This window comes from Streptopelia decaocto (assembly GCF_964273445.1).
Source record: "Streptopelia decaocto genome assembly, chromosome: 5".
NCBI lineage: Eukaryota > Metazoa > Chordata > Aves > Columbiformes > Columbidae > Streptopelia > Streptopelia decaocto.
The window spans coordinates 41,476,569-41,493,048 of record NC_138659.1 but is presented as its reverse complement, the minus strand read 5'-3'; the positions used below and the strand labels follow the sequence as shown (position 1 = coordinate 41,493,048).

At 37.8% G+C, this 16,480-nt stretch overlaps 1 protein-coding gene across 1 annotated transcript in view; it reads left to right on the top strand.

The window, feature by feature from the left end:
- Positions 1-16,480, top strand: part of BICC1 (BicC family RNA binding protein 1) — a 102,404-nt gene that overhangs the window by 35,518 nt on the left and 50,406 nt on the right. Inside the window, exon 3 of the mRNA XM_082053081.1 lies at positions 15,401-15,470. Coding sequence (XP_081909207.1) covers positions 15,401-15,470 — 70 coding nt within the window. The remainder of the gene's footprint in view (positions 1-15,400; positions 15,471-16,480) is intronic.

Here is a 16,480-nt window from a genome sequence, read left to right as displayed (position 1 = left end):
ATAAGGCAGTTTCTGGAGGTAAAATGAAGACTCTCTTCATGTGTTTCGGGCTGTGTAGTGAGGAAGAAGGTGATTTGTAGCATTAGAAATACATTGCAAACTAAGGTGGCAAGATACTTTCAGAAACTTAGTATGAATTTGAAGCTATAGTAAATGCATTTTTAAAAATAGTTTTGTAAGTTACTCTTCAGGGAGTTTTTGAGTGGAATGGGGAGGGGAGGTGCATCACTTCGGAGGCGCATCAAGAACTGAGGATGTATTTGGCATAAGTAATGCCACGTATGGTACTTTCTACAGACTACCCTCAATGTGCTGAAGCTGTTGCTGGGTGGAAGGGATGTGTGGGGTGGAAGAAGTTTTAACATGAATGCTGAAATGACAGAAGTGACAAGGCAAAGATTCAAGACGGTGATTCCGTATGTCAATACATATGGAGTAAGAGGGATGAGAGAGGCGGCTGGGACTGGAGGGATGGGAGGAGAGAGACAGACGCGCTGACTTCTGGCAGGCGGCTCTCAAAGTGGCCACTGGGCCCTGCTGGGCGGCTGGTCCATGGGAACAGGTCTCAGTTCTTCATCAGCTTGTCCTCAGGAGGAACACAAGTTGCTCACGTGCTCTCTGAGCTGGGCCCAAAGTCAGGGGCTCAGCCTGGATAGTTAAGCTGTATAGAGTATGCGCTAATGAATCTGTTGTGCTTTTATTTAAAAGTGCATACCAGGTCTTGGTGCTAAGTAGTTTTTTTACTGGTCTTTAAGCAGTATTACCCTCTTGGATTTTTGTAATCAAGCAGACTTGGTGAATGTGGACCATCCCTATCAACTTTTAACTTTTGAAATTTAGTACAGAATAAGCTCCAGATCTTGGCTGCAAGGGGCAAATTAAGCCATTTCTGTCCTGTCATGGTACGGAAGATCAAGAGATGAAGTGTCCCTTCCTCTGCTCCTGAAATGAAAAGTAGATAAATGTTATTTGGTAGTGTCACTTTAAAAAAATCTGAAGACTTTAGCACACTTTCTTCCATGATTTCTATGTTTTGGTACTGCTTCAAAGAATGGAAAACCTAACATAGTCTAATGTGGATTGTTCAAAGCCACTGGGAGCTGCTAATAATTTAGCAAGAAATAAGTAAATAACGTGATAGGCTTCTCTCTAGAGCTCTCTGGTCTGCAGTTCAGTGACAGGTATTCTTAAATAAACAAGGACTGACTTGCTGTTGTGTTACATACTATTTATATAAAAAGATCCTTGTGGACCTTGCTCTATATATTATTGTCTTACGTATTACTCTCACAGAATAAATTAATATGAAGTTACTACTTGTTCTTGATCCAAAGCCCATTTTCAGTTGATGGTGGAATTTTTCCATTGAGTTCCATAACATCTGGTTCACGCCTCATAGGCAAGCAAGGCCCTTCCCAGATGAAGCCAGGACATTGTTCCAAGGAATATATAATTTATGTAGCACTATAGATATGCATGGCACTCTTATATAAAATGTAAGAAGGTGGTGGGTCTCTGCCCTAAAGAGTTCATAATCCAAAACAGATGAGGCTTGGCCATGTGGACAGAGGGGAATTTAATGCTTTACTTTCTTCTTGAAAACGTGGAAATGTTAGTGCTGGTGATAACCTTTCATTCTGTAATTTCTCAGGGCAAGAGTGGACATCTAGCGTTATCACAGGACTGTCAGTATGGTGGGCAATAGGTGAAGGTCATGGGGTTTTTTAGACGTTGGGTGGAGTTCTTGGGCTAACATGGGACAGCGCTTGCAGAAGGTGGTGAATGGAAACGGTGCACATGTGCTGCCTTGAGAAGGTGCTCGACTCTAGGTCTGATGTAAGCTTCTCATTTCAGCATAATTTGGTGTGTATGTGTGTTAGTTGTGGGCTTTTGGAGTGTTTTGAAAGGGTTGTCCTCAGCTCTTCCTCTCCTGGCTTTCAAGAGTTTGTTTGCAGAGTTTGGTTTTGTGGAAAGCACAATGTACTACCAGCCAGCTGTAACTTCTGGATATTATTGTTTCTGAATATTGGAGATTATTTAGGGTTTGTGTGGTGTTTTGTGTGTGTGTGTGTTTTTTGTTAGTTTTTTTTGTTTGTTTTTGTTTTTTTTACCAGAGAGAAATGGGTTTTGTAGGAATATATTAATTTATAGATGCAGATACTTAGAGTTACATTACAGATGCAGATAGTTAGAGTTTTTTAAGGTATTATTGGATTTAGGCAAAAAGTGTGCTTAAATGCTCATGTTTCTCTTGATGGCAGACTGTCATTCCCCGAAGGGGGTATAATCATGCTTGGAAGTGTGATGGTCAGATTGGACAAATATTGCATGTGTGTGCCAAAATCTATTCTGGTAAGTATTAGGGGTTTAGGAGTGGAAAGGAAGACTAGGGGTTTTTAAAATTGTCTTCCCTGTCCTTACCTGTAACATGTTTCATCTGTAGTTTCTTATCTTATTCAATAAGTAGCATGTTAAGAGATACTGAGACCATTTTAGGGGCAATATTGGGTGAAACCATCCTTTAAAATGAGTTTTTTTTTCAGTATATGTTGGAAGCAGTAGCAGTAAGATATTTTAAAACAAAACTCCAAACAAACACCCTCTCCCCAAAAAAACAAACCAACAAAACCAAACCAAAACAAACAAAACCCCACCTCTTTGAAGACATAAAAAATGGGAATATCTAATTGTATCTTTAGCCACCTCTATTTTAAATTCCCCTTCTACATGAAGTATTTATTAATGTTTATTACCTTTTATTTGTTTAGTATGCTCTGGCAGCAAAAGGTGTAAGGAAGCTGCCTTGAGCCCTGTTTATCTAAGACAGTGAGAGACCTGTTTTGCAAAATCCTGTGTTTTCACGTGTATCTCTGAAAAATGTTTGTTAGGCTGATCTGGGCCAAACCTTGTAATGTTTGCAAAATTCTTACGTCTGAATATATTGATACAGTGTTTATGTATGCCTGAGTGCTTTTATAAGTATAGATAGTATGTATTGATACAAATAAATTTAACTAAAAATATATTTTTCTGTGTGCAGTATGTCAGGCTGAGAATTGGTCGGTCTTCCTTTTTAATCTCTGAACATGAAACGTGTAGGTAGAGCTTCAAATGTGAATGGCTCAGGGCATTTTCAGACATAAAAATATTAATCATTGACCTGAGACTAAGATGTCTCAAGCTGATTATTTTCCGTGATCAGCAGTAACTTCTGAAGGGCTTTCCATGTGTCTTCATCCATGACTTCTCTTGTAACTATAGTTTGCCTAAGGCTTTATTCCCTTTTCTGATGGCAATTCCTCAGTTATCAGTTTATTTCAGTTCACGGTTATTATATATGATCATGTTCTTTTTTTCTCTATTTCAACCACAGGGGCAGTTTCAAACTGCAGAAGCTCCACACCTTCCACTTTTTAATGGGTAGAAATTAGTATCCGCATTAGCATTAAAATAACCTCTTGATGTAGAGTTTGCCTCATAGCATGTGACAAGGATATATTAAGGCCATACGTCTCCAGAATTGGAATGAAACGCCCAGCTATGCTAGACTGGGATGGGAACCACTGACATGTGCTTCTGATTTACATGGGGCTTCCTCTCGTTTCACTTCTATGGAAGAGGAAGCGGCTGCTCCGGGAGGGTGGTGTGGATTAGGGGTCTAAAGAATGTCAGTGGCAGTCAATGTTTGCAGAAGTCTTGAGGTGGAGAGGTTTGTCTCCCTTTTGGCAAAACCGCACCCAGTGGAAAGAAGGAGACTGTTTAGGTTGGATCCGTTTCTCTAAAAAGGTAAATCAAGAACGCTTACTTAACTTTTTGCTTAGTTCAGGCAGAGTTAAGTGGTGGGGAAAACGGCATTCATCATGTGTCTAGTATAGCAATCATTCTGTTAAGGAAATGGGGTAATTACAAGGTTTATTTATTTATTGGATCTTTAGTTTCTTCCATGTTGCTTCTAAAATAGTGGGAACAATCTTGAGAGTTTACCTGTAATATGAAAATGCTGTGATGGGCTTAATCCTTGAAGTGGAAAATCCTTGAAAATGCTCTCTGATGGGCCTGGTCAACTGCATGTAGAAGTCTTAAAACAGCAATTGTCCTTGCTGAGTTGCTTGTGAATACTTCCCTTGGCCAGAAACAGTGAGGATTTTGATCCTGTGGTATTACACTGAGTGGCTCTCCACTGCTGGGAGCTTGGTCTGAGTTCCAAGTGAATCGGAGTTTCAGTTGCTGATGACATTCCATTTTGTGCCACCTTATTACTATACTTAACATTTTGTGCAAGGTCAATTGCACTGAAAAGCAGCAGACAAGGAGCAATTTGTCACTATTATCTTGACTGAGATGGTTAATCCTTTTCACACTGAAAGTTAAATCCTCTCTTAAATAGAGGAGGGATTTTGGTCTTTGGAAGTGGTTGGGATCTTTCATTTCCCTCTGGGGGGGAAAAAAAGAGGTGGTGAGTATGAGAATGATACAAATTAATAATACAACTGGGTTCCTGATTTGTAGGGAGGAGACTTGCTGCTTCTGGAGAGCAGAGCTGGCTGCATACTTGTTTCTAACAACGTGTTGTGGGGGTTTCATTGTTAAGTCATCTTTTTTTCTTAGCTAAACTTCCCCCTTTTATGTTAGTTGTGTAGAATTCATTAATGCTGTACACGCGGATATATTTATAGGGTTTTTTGCATGTTTAGATAATCCCTTTAAATTTTTTACATTACTTTCAGCCATTTATATAAAAGTATTACCTGTGACCTTTGATTAATATTTCCATTGAGAGTGAGTCAAACATTCAAGTCAAGTAAAGGAAGGACTTTAGTGTTTCACCATAGGTAAGGGCATTTGATCAAAAATGTTCTTCTCCCTTAACTTCATTTGCTGTATTTGTAAATTAAGTACAAAGTTCTGTAAATGTTATTGTTGCAGAAGGTTCACTTAGTGCAGTTGTGGGATGCAGCAACAATACTGCAGTGCTTTCTTAAACAAGACTCTTGTTTTAAGAATGCTCTTTCCCAGTTCATTTCAGGTAAAGTGAAGGTTAAAAGATGTGGGGTATGTGTGAGCATGCATGTATTATCTTTCCTTCTAAGCTGAAAATGCCATAATGGAAAAGGAAACAATATAAATTCCAAAGCCATACGCACATAGGTAGCTTTCCCTAGTTTTCTCCTTACTGGTGTAGAGCTTTTATTTATGTCCTAAAAGTTGTAAAGCTGATGTTATATACTCTGCTGCTTTTATTGCCTTTACATATAAACTGTTAATTAGTTCTTTTGAAGTATTATCAGCTGATCCCCATTGATCAAAACTATGAATACATAAGTACATTGCCCAGGGTGTTAATCTTGTTCTCTAATTTTAGCTTTGGTACTTCTTTATCCTCCACAAGTTTACCTTAATTATTGACAAAGTTCATTAGGAACAGCTGTGAATACCTAGTGAGGATGGTAAGTTTGTTCGGAGTTAATCTGGGCTAGAATATGGTCTTCAACAACAAAAAAGCCCGCTTGCTGCTTTGTGAAAGTCTCAAAGTCTGTACATGCAGACCGCAAAAGTATTGGACATGAGAAGCTGGAGGAAAGCATGTTAGTACTGTGCTTAGTTTGACGTGAAGCTGTGTAGAAGTATGACAGTGGGAACAGGTGTGTTTTCCTTCTGTTGCCTTTTTATACCCAATCTAAATTAGTTGGAAAATTCAGAAACACATGTATGGCAGTATTGAACCTTATTCATACAGCTTATCCCATATGATAAAATATTACCCTTTTCAAAGACAAGTGAAGTTAGGGGAGAAGGACTGGCCAAGTAGTCAGATAGTTCTCTAAAAATGCATTTGGGGTTTCTGACAGAATATGAAATAGGAAAATCAGGGACCCCTACCCGACAAGAGACACATGCACTTGCATCCTCGCACTTTGTTCATCCTGCTCCTTCTTGCCCAGACACTTACACACCTGCAGCTTGATCCTCATCCTCCCTGTGCATCATTTTGTTGTGAATCTGTAAGTAGTTTACACTTGCATGTGAACTACTAGTATCCACAATCTAAATGAAGAACAAACTTAGTGTTTTCTATGTTTAATCATTTTAAATCTCACCCTGTATAGGAGATGGCTTGTCTGCCCCGCAGGAGCACAACCTGCACCCTCTGAGCGGTGGGTTATTCCAGGATGCCTGGGTGTTCTGCTCAGAAATAGCCCCTTGCCTTCCCCTGCAGAAAGGTGCCATTGATACTGTGGAGTCAGATGCACTGTACTGCCTTCTTTTGAGAGTAATAGTTCTAATTTAAACAGTGAATTCTAGTTTGGGATTTCATATATAGCTTAAGGGGGTGGGGGAAGGCAGAAATCTCACAATAGAGCTTGGGATAGGAATCCATTGCTATACCCAGAACATTGGCCAAGCTTGCAAGAGGGCTACACATTTGCACAGAACTTTGGGCTAAGTTTTGTCATCTCGTCTTTTTTAATTTCTTACATGCCCTGTATGTCCTCACCAAACCCAACAGCCCTTGATGGGGGACTGTTGATGTGCTGGCTCTGGCCTCACCAGTTCTAGAGGCTGAATTCATACTGTCAATTCCTGGATAACTGTATGCAATTTCTTTTTGTTTCTTGTTCTTCTTTCTCATCCTTGTTCTTCCTCTGCTTCCCCTCCCCCCCCCCAAAAAAAAAAAATAACAAACCATTAAATATGATACTACTGCTGGTTCCAGCTACACCCATTGCTCTGTTCTTGCTGCCAAAATTCATGTTCAGGGGTTAGTCATCCTTTGAGATGTTGCTGCATTAGAAGAAGTAGTATCAACCCATGTAAAATTTTACTTTTCGACTGTGACTCTTCAGCTTGGGCCTTCTGCTTATATAGAATTTTTTTTTTAATTTTCATGCAAATGATATTCTACATTTCAAATAAACTGTAAGAGTGAACTTGCTTTTACTGCTCTAAATGCATATGTGCTGAGGGAGCCACACTAATACCGCTTCTCTGAATGCACAAGATGAACACTTCGTAAAACAAAATATTCAGAGACTGACAAATTTTGTGTGTGTTTGTTATTATTAGGCATCCTGAGGTCTGATTTTAAAATTGTCATGTCACCATTTGGTTAATACTGGATTAGATTGTACATCTAATGGTTTCATTTTCTACAATGAAATGATCATTTGGATGTTAACAATTTTTAACTAGTGAAATCTGCAATACTGAATTTTGGCTGTTTTTGTGAGTGTTAGTAAATTGGATAACTAATTCCTTTGCCCTGTTACTTTTGTCTGGTTAATTACAAGCAGATTTTGCTTCCAAACTGTGACTGTGTTTATGTTGAACTCATTTTGAACTTATTTTGTCTGTGTCGTCTTAGAAAGAGAAATGGTTTTGTTTTTAAAATTAAAATTGCTGATCAACTGGAACTCCAAACTTCTAAATATTCTATGCACAGCTTCAGCTTTCATTATGGATCTTAAAGCTGTGTTCAGAATGCAGGCTTATGCTTTTCATGTTCAGTTTTAGAGCTGCTGGTTCACTTTTTGTGGCTACTTTGAGTTGAAGCACTTCATTTATGAAAACTGGACATTTTAGCAGAAAGTGTTGGCATCAAATGCAGCTTCTGTGCATGTGTAGATAATAGTGGGTAAGGACCTGTATCTGTCTTCAAATTAGTATTTGTCTACTAAAAAGTCATTTTGCAGATGTTGCTGAGGTTAAGACAGTACTATGTGTTGGTTTTATATTAACCAATTTCCTTATTAATTTAAGATTGTTCTATGTGTAGAGTAAAATTAACAGGCACAAAATGAGGGTGATGTTTATCTTCTGGTAAGATAAATGTGATTGGACCACTCTGATCTCTCATAGTATTTTCAGTCAATTACTGAATTAATTTTGTATCCTGAAGAATATTGTAGGTAATATTGGGAAAAAGAAATGCTTAAAAGCCTATATCAGATGATGGATGACATCATGTAAAGTTCAATTAGGTTTTGGTCTCCTTTTTGTAACTGTTTAAAGGCTGTAACAAGTCAGATTGTTTGGTTGTTTTTTTGTTGTGTGTGTGTTGTGGTGGTGGTGGTGTTTTAAAGCTTTATCATTCAAAACCATACTTACAAAGCTTTTGCAGTTGTTTCACCGTAAGGTTATTCAACCAGCATATTTGTCAGGTTCTATAAGGCCATTACCATGGCACTACTTTTACTATTGCTGTGTTTCATTTTTTTCTTTGCTGTCTTGCACAGTAACTTTAATCTTCTGCAAATTGATGGAGCAAATTTTGTTGACGATGGGGGGAAAAATGGTTCGCTGAAAACAGCCCTATTGAAAATGGGGATGAATACAGTGATGTAACAAAACAGTCAGGCACTTTCCCTTCAGCAGCTCTGTGTGAAATATTTCTTGGGTACGAATTATCCTCCAGAAATCTAATAACCTATAGTCATCCATAAAGAACTGCTGTGTTTTCTCTAACCTGATGGATATTCCACTTCAAGATTACCAAATGTCTACTTCCAGAATTTCTATTACCATGATCTTTATGTAAATAATAGTTTTTCTAATCCTTTTTGTTCTTCGCTGTCCTTGTCCTACCCTCACACATGGGATTTTCTTCTCTGCAGCAGTTTAACTGTACACTGTTAACACTGGGAAGCACTTGTTTCTACTAATACATGCTGGGGGTTGCTTCTGGCTCTGAGTGCTTTATAGTTCTTATGTCAGTGAAGAACTGGATATTTATCGATGCTATGTTACAATGGAGATCGGGAGCAAGCTTGAATTTGCAGACGCAATTGACTCTGAAGTTCCAGATGGTCATGTTACCAATAATAATGATGATTGTCTAGAGGTGCCCTTAAAATTGCTGCTCCAAGGTGTGCACATGAAATATAAATGAACAGTGCTTATTCTGCATTTCTAGTCCCTTTTTTGTTTGTTTTGGGGGGTTTTGTTTGTTTTGGGGGGTTTTGTTTGTTTTGGGGGGTTTTGTTTGTTTTGGGGGGTTTTGTTTGTTTTGGGGGCTTTGTTTTTAGGAGAGGGCTACTGATGCAGTTTAGCTATTTATCTTTTATCTCACACTTTAGTGTGGTTTTGTTCTTTTTCTAATTCACTGTAATTTTCTTCTCTTTCCCCATTTACCTCTTCCCTTAACTTGCTACATTAACACTGCATCAACTTATTTTAATTTTAAATTTCATATGCTTGGAAAAATCACATCTTATTTGGCCATACATTTTTGTCTTGCCGGAAGATACTATACTAAGAAATGCTCTCTCTGTGGGATGTGTAAATGTGAGGTTAAGAATGACATGAAGAGTTGACCCTAAAGATAATTCAGAATATAGTTTGGACCCTGTCATGATTGTATGCTTTGTGGTCATTTTTTGTCTGTGCACAGAGTCAGTTTGAGTGAAAATCAAGATCTGGAAGGATATAATTTTTCCCTATAGTGTCCTTTTTTACTTTGTCACAGAACGTGCTGAAGCAGCAGGACCTGCCCCCAGCACCCCAGAGGGAACTGGTTCACTTTTAGAAGGGTTAATTAAGTTAAAGAATCACTGCTCAGTTCCCTCCTCTGCTGCTCATTCACCTCTGTATTTTATGCTGCCTCAGAGCCAATAATTTTTATTTTCATGGATATGATCACCTGTGTGTAATGTACACAATTGGTCGACTAAAATACTTCATGCAGGATGTTGAGCTTTCAGCATTTGTCACCAGGCTCATGGATGGGATTTGCTGTTTGCTTCCAAGGCATGGAGCGTAGTCTCTGAAATATTCCAAGTGCCAAAGAAGTTAGCTGCTCTCTGAGGATTTTCATTCTTTGAAAGTTGGAAATAAGGTACCGTTGCAGTACTGCAGATGTTTAAGTGTCTTGTGCCATTGATGTTGTTGATCTAAACCGAGGTGTTTCTGTTTGTTTTTAACCTGCACAGAGCAAAACCAAGGAAAACTCTTTGCAGACCGAAAACTCACCCATTCAAAACATGATATGGCCAAATAAGTAAATCCATCAGTGGGCTTTCTAGGCTTTTAATAGCATGAAAAATTCAGGGCGTCTACAAAACCTTGTGTTGTGTGTTTTTTAAGAAGTGAAATATGTTCTTACATATAGATTAAGATAAACATGTACCTGTTCTAAAAATATAATTTAAACGTGTTTACAAGATTTTAAACATCTATTAATTGTCTAAGCACTCTGCATGTTAAAATGGTGTGTGTATATATATATATATATATATATATATGTCTTCTGTTGGATTAAGTGAGATTAAACTGAGGAAGCTAATTCCTCACGCTGCGAGAGAGGGTTTTTCCATTGATGAAACAAGAAACTGCCTTTTATTTTTTTTTACAATTATGCTTGCAGTTTCGAGAGCTACTTTTGTCATTTCAGTTGGAATGAGCTCATTTTTGAGCTTGAGTTGGGAAAACCAATTGTAGAAACTCACTGGTAGATGCAGGTTCATCTCTTAACCATTTTTCTTTTCACTTTGAATGAGAGCTGAGGCAGAAATGGCTGAGATGCACGAATCCCAAAGGTGGGAAGGTCAAAAATAGATACCTTAACACTAATTACAAAGAATACTACTTCCATTTAATGTGCTGGTTTTAAATGAAGAAAGGTCTATTTCATAATGTTGTTCTTTTTAATCTACTGTGAAGTACTTCCTTTGAATTCTGGGATGCTCAAATGCTCATGGGCTTTTGGGGGAGTTTTGATTCCTTTTCTTTTTCCCCTCGCATTCAGGGCATTCCAGTTTCCATCCAAAATCAGCTAAACAAAACTTAAAACATAAAAAAACCCCATAATTTCTTGCTGTCTTAATGTAAAACTCCCCAAAGTGCTTAAACTATAAATTTTTCAAGCTGGAATACAAGGAAGCCAAAAGTTTTTCTTCCAGCTGCTTTCCAGCTAGACGCTCTTTTTCTTGAAGGCCCAATGATTTGCAGCCAGAGACAGTTTTTTCAGGGTCAGGGCAGAGTCTTACTTGTTTTGTTGATATCTTCTTGTATCCTGTGTCATCTTCTGTATGTTCTGCATGGAGAATAGCTTAGATATTTTGGCTCCATAAACACTCTGGTTTCCCCTGGGGAAAGGGGAGGAAGGGAAGATGTAGATACATAATTTCTAAGGGTTTCCCTCATTTTGAGGTTATTTACTATGGGATTAAATCTTGCTGCCAAGTATGCCTGTTCCCTTTGGTCAGTTGGTCCCTCAAGGTGAGTAAAGTACAGATTAGTATAAACCCTGTCACTTTATGTGAACAGAAGGGAAGCCTAAGCAGAGGTGCTATTCCATAGAGACCATGAACTCTATTCACTCATCTCTCACCTGAATTTCCTCTAAATGTTTTGTTAATCAAGTATTTATATAATGAAAATACATGTATTATATTTACATTACTTGTAAAGTGAGTTCTGTTTTCTGGTTTGTTCATTTGAGAGCAGTACTGCTGTTTTCAGGGTATGTCGCATTAACACTGAGTTTTCACTAAAAAATATTCCATTGCAACATGCAGTTGATATTTTTATGGAATTGAGTCCAAATTTGTTTCAGGACAAAAAAAAAATATCCTGGCACTTAAAACTGCCTGGGTTAGAGTGGTAAAACAGAACTAAAAGTTGATGCAGCAGTGATATATGCTGTGCAGAGTTTTACCATTGCACAGTTTTCAACATCATTTTTACTTTCAAGTTTAACAGCTACAGTAAAAATTAAGTTTCTTGTTTTCTACAGCTTTGTGACACTCCTGCTGTTACAATAATACAATATGTAAATAATAAAATAAATATAATAGTTTAAAAAGCAAGCAATGTAATTTAAACTCTTCTTAAGGGTTCCTATGAAAGCCCCAATTTCTTGAAAATAAAATGTTACTTTCCATTGCAAACCTCTTTAGGCAGTTAAAATGCTTGAATTGTTTCACAGGCAAGATAAATTTTTTTCACTGGTAAAAAAATAAGTACTGCAGCAAAACCCACTTTATTTTCCCCTATATAATATGTGATTTTCGAAATTGTGTAAAAGCTGGTTATTGCAATCAGCTTGGAATTTATCATGAAGTTTATTGCTTGGAGTTGAAAGCCAGCACATACTCTGAGCATTTTTATACTTAAAGAAATGCACTTCATTTAAATGTATCCAAACTTTTGTGTGTGTGGTGTTGTTTTTTGTTATTGTTTGGTTTTTGCTTAGCTGCCTAAGACAGGCGATAAGCTTGTCTTTGTAGTGACCCAACTGAGTCTTCTTTTTGGTCTAATGCGATAGTTTTTAGCATTGTGTTCTGCAAAGCGTTTGAGGATATTAGGTGGCCCAACCTCAGTGGCTGGCGATCAGACTTATTTTCCTTTGAAAATCTCAAATGCATCTTCTCATACATCCCCTGAATGTGCATCCCTGAAGCTGTGGGCTTCCTTGTGTTTTGGTTTAGCATGAGAAATGGAGAGAATCGAATTTCTTCTTTAAGAAAGAAGTCTCCAAGCTTTAATGATAGGATAGAGGACTGATGGGATGTAACCCTTGTCTTGAATGATATTCAGTCATTCCTCTTCCATCTCCTCTCTTGTGGTTCTTTTTATGTTGGATCTTCTCTCAGTCCTGCATTGCTCTTTATCATCCCCCTTCTGCTTTTGGCTAATGCCTTGCTATTTTCTGTGTATTTCGTCGCCTGTTGTACAATTAAGAATAATCCTGGCCCAAACCCCTCTCAGACACAAGTGAATTCCTTGAAATAGCTTTTTTTCACATGTGGATTGGAATATTGTGACAAGTATGTATATGTTGCTGATAGAGTTTCACCCTCCTGGAAATGTCTTATTTCAGCTGTAACTTATTATCCAATAGTTGCTGAAACCCAAAATATAGTATAATGCAGTCTGGCTGACATTTCCAGATTTTCCACGTGGTGTACTAATCTGGAAGTTGTTGTGATGTCCTGGGGATTTGGATGTAACAGATAAGAATTAAGAACTGTTAGAGAGGTTTGCCTTAGTTCCATTATGGAAAACTTATTGATATTGTAGCTGTTTTCTTAATGCGTTCATTTTCTTCTTGGAAGTTGCTTTGCTAATTATTTTGGAATTTTATTTTTTTGTTATTGCTTATGTTTGCAGATGACCATAAATACTAAAATGTACTGCTTTGTTTAATTCCTTCCTCCTTCCCCCCGTTTGGTGAGTTAACTTGTTTGGATAGTGTCTGCTTTTTGTGTATTGTAGTTCTCTTTTGTTTGAGCAATCAAAAGAGCACAATTACTTTTGTAGTTCTTAGGAAATGGAACAAATGTTTTTTGTTTTGTTTTGGTTTGTTTTTTTTTATACAGGAGGAACCTGCCCCTGAGTTGCTATCTGAAAAGCCCTCTCCTTTTCCTTTCCTACCTCTTTTTTACTTACAGCAATCAAATATTCTTTCAGTTCTTCTGCTTTAGTTTGTTATTTTTTCTAGTTTACAGCCTAAGTTTACAGTGAGCACTTTTTTACTTGTTACCATTATATTCATTAAATGATCTCCTGAATACTTATTACCCAACATGAATTTCTCAAATTCACTCACTATCTCAAAGAGTATGACCCAGCAGACCATGGGCAGTGGTTACTCCTGTCTGTCCAGTTACTGTAAGGCTGCACGTGGAGTAGCTTGCTCACTTATGTCCCCCTCAACCCAAGGAAGATCCTGACAAATGGGATAGACTCCAGTGGATGATCACCAGGTTGATCCAGAGCCTTGGAGAAGCTGATGTGCAGAGAAGCCGAGGGCAGGGTTTGTTCAGCATGGAGCTGGTGAGGTAGAAGAGGGTCTGATCACAACCTTCATTTCCCCTGGCGGTGCTTAGAAGGTAAACTGAGTCAGGCTCCTCCTAAAGGTGCACACGTAACCATGGCCAAAGGTTGAGCAAAGGGAAATTCAATCAGCTCTAACAAAATAATTTCGTGGTAAAGGTAGCCGCACACTGGAGTAAATGTGCAGAGAGGCTTTGAAATCTCCTTCCTTCAAGGTAATGAGAGCTTGATGGGCAAGGCCTGAGCAACCTGACCTAACTTTGCGCTTGGTCATGATGTGAGCATGAGTTTGGACCTAAGTGACTTCCAGAGGTCCCTTTCTTCCAAGCTTGTTTTGATTCTAAGACCCCTTCTAGCTGACATTACTCCAGCTGAGCAAACTGATCACTCTTAATCTCTTTTTATAATAAACCACTGAAGTTTTCAGAGGAGCGAGGACCCTTTTGCTTCTTGCTGTATGAAATCTTGTCCATGTGAGAAAAGAACTGGACAATTTCTTCCAGGTGAAAACTCCTCAGAGCCTACTTTTTAATCAACATCTCTGTAAAAAAAATGCCTTGTCCGATGCTGCCTAGCATATTTAATAATGTGTTTTCTTGGCATCCTGTGACCATCTAATATGGGCAGATCTTTCTTACTTCCTCAGATATTCTTTTTTACTCATGATGATCAGATACTCCCATCTCTCAAGTGTAATGAGAGGTATGATCATGATCTCATAATACTTATTGATGAGATCTCAATATCCAGGAGAAGTTCCTTAGTCTCAGTAGACAAACCCAGCAATTTTGATTAATACATATGAAGTCTTTGCTGTCATTCAGTTCCTTCTCCTGTATTACTACTTAATGTGTTAGTGATGCACTGTAATTCTGTGCTAGTGTTAAATTTCAGTATAATATGGCTAGTGGACTTGTTCACTAAAACAAGTGTGGCAACAGAATGAGAGTCTACATTGAGCCAAGTGGCTACATGGATTTCAAAATATTATATAAATGTGTGCATGGGGTTTTTCCCTGTCGGCCAGCTGGGGATTTATGGAGAGGTTGCACACTATGTTATAATAAATGCTGTCAAATCTCTGCTCTGAACTGCTAAACCAAGAGGTAAGATTTTTGAAGTCTGGATAGGCTTACAGCAACAAGTTGCTTTCAGGTAAAGGTGAGGAAAGAAAAACAACAAACAAAACCCCACCAACCTTGTGAAGGCAAACTGATGTATTTTGACTTATGGAGACACTAAAGGACTTGATTTGAAATTGACATGCTTTACTTAGAAGCCATTTTAACGTAACTAAAGAAATACTTGCATGAATTGTAAGACTTTGAAATTCCCGCTGATGGACCTAGAACATGATGTAGCTGGTAGTGGTCACTTGAACTTAATGGGAACTGTTGAGCGTCTTGGTTTGCGCTTTGGATTTCTTTTGAATGATCACAACTCACCTGTTACCAGACAAAAATGCTTCTCAAGAAAAACAGAAAAGTGGTCAATGACTTGTGCTATTTGTAAGTAATAAGTCAACAGATTTTAAAATACCAAACATAATTTTTGCTAAAAATGAGATTTTGATTTTGTAGGAGAGCAATAAAAACTTAATTTTTCACAAATGCATTCTTTTTAACAGATTATGGAAGAAACAAATACACAGATTGCTTGGCCATCAAAATTGAAGATTGGAGCAAAATCGAAAAAAGGTATTTTGTTTTGCACTCTTTATGGGGTGGGATTAGTTGTTAGAGAAGTAAAGCCACTTCTTAGAGTCAGGATGCCAATACTAGACACGTCAAATATTTTATTTTTTATCTGTTTGTATAAGAATTCCTTGTTAAAGTTAGCTTTAGGTATTTGCTGTACAAACCCACTTTAAGTAGCTTGCGCTTCTGCAAGTACTTTAATATTGATACTGTTGTACTTACAGAAGGCGGCACACATGCCAAAGACAGTATGATTCTGCATCTAATCTGAATGGTTGGTTTATTTTACAGCGGCCAAAGTCGATTAGTCTTTCTGGTAACATCACAGATTAGTGGGTGTTCTATGAGGTTTTTTGTTTGTTTGTTTCTGTAGAGTCCAAAGCTGTGTGGTGGTCAAGCCCTGTTAGAGCAATGTATGTTCCTTGTGTCCCCAGCATGCAGTCTACATGCTTTTTCAGTGGCTTTAAGAAACCTAAGTAGAGCAGTTTCTTAGGAATGGCCAGTATTATGTGTTTTAAATTATGCTTTCTTTTGGAAGCACAGCCTATGATTGTGAATCTAGAACATTTCTTTTTGAATTAAGGCTTCTTGCTTCTTAAAGAATCATAGCTGTGACTGAACAAAAGTAATACTTAATTCTTCTTCTCTAGGAAAAATTAATTTGGAAGCAAATTTTAACATCACATGTATTTCTGTTCAGGCTGATACATATTAAAACCCAAGAAAGTAGAGTTCAAATAATTTCTCTGTATATTGTATTTAGAACGTGTAGGTGGAGATGTGGGCTAACAACCTTTGTAAATGGAGATGGTCTCATGTGAAGAAAAATAATCTCTTTAGAAAGGTGCAGGATTAATAACATTTTTATGGTGTAAAGTGAGATTCAGTCTCTGAGGTACTTTCCCACATGTTATTGAAATACAAATTGATTTTATATATAATAATATATATTTCCCTCCCCCCACTTGCAAGGGAAAAGAATCTCACTTGAAAGGTGAAAAGTGGTGAAG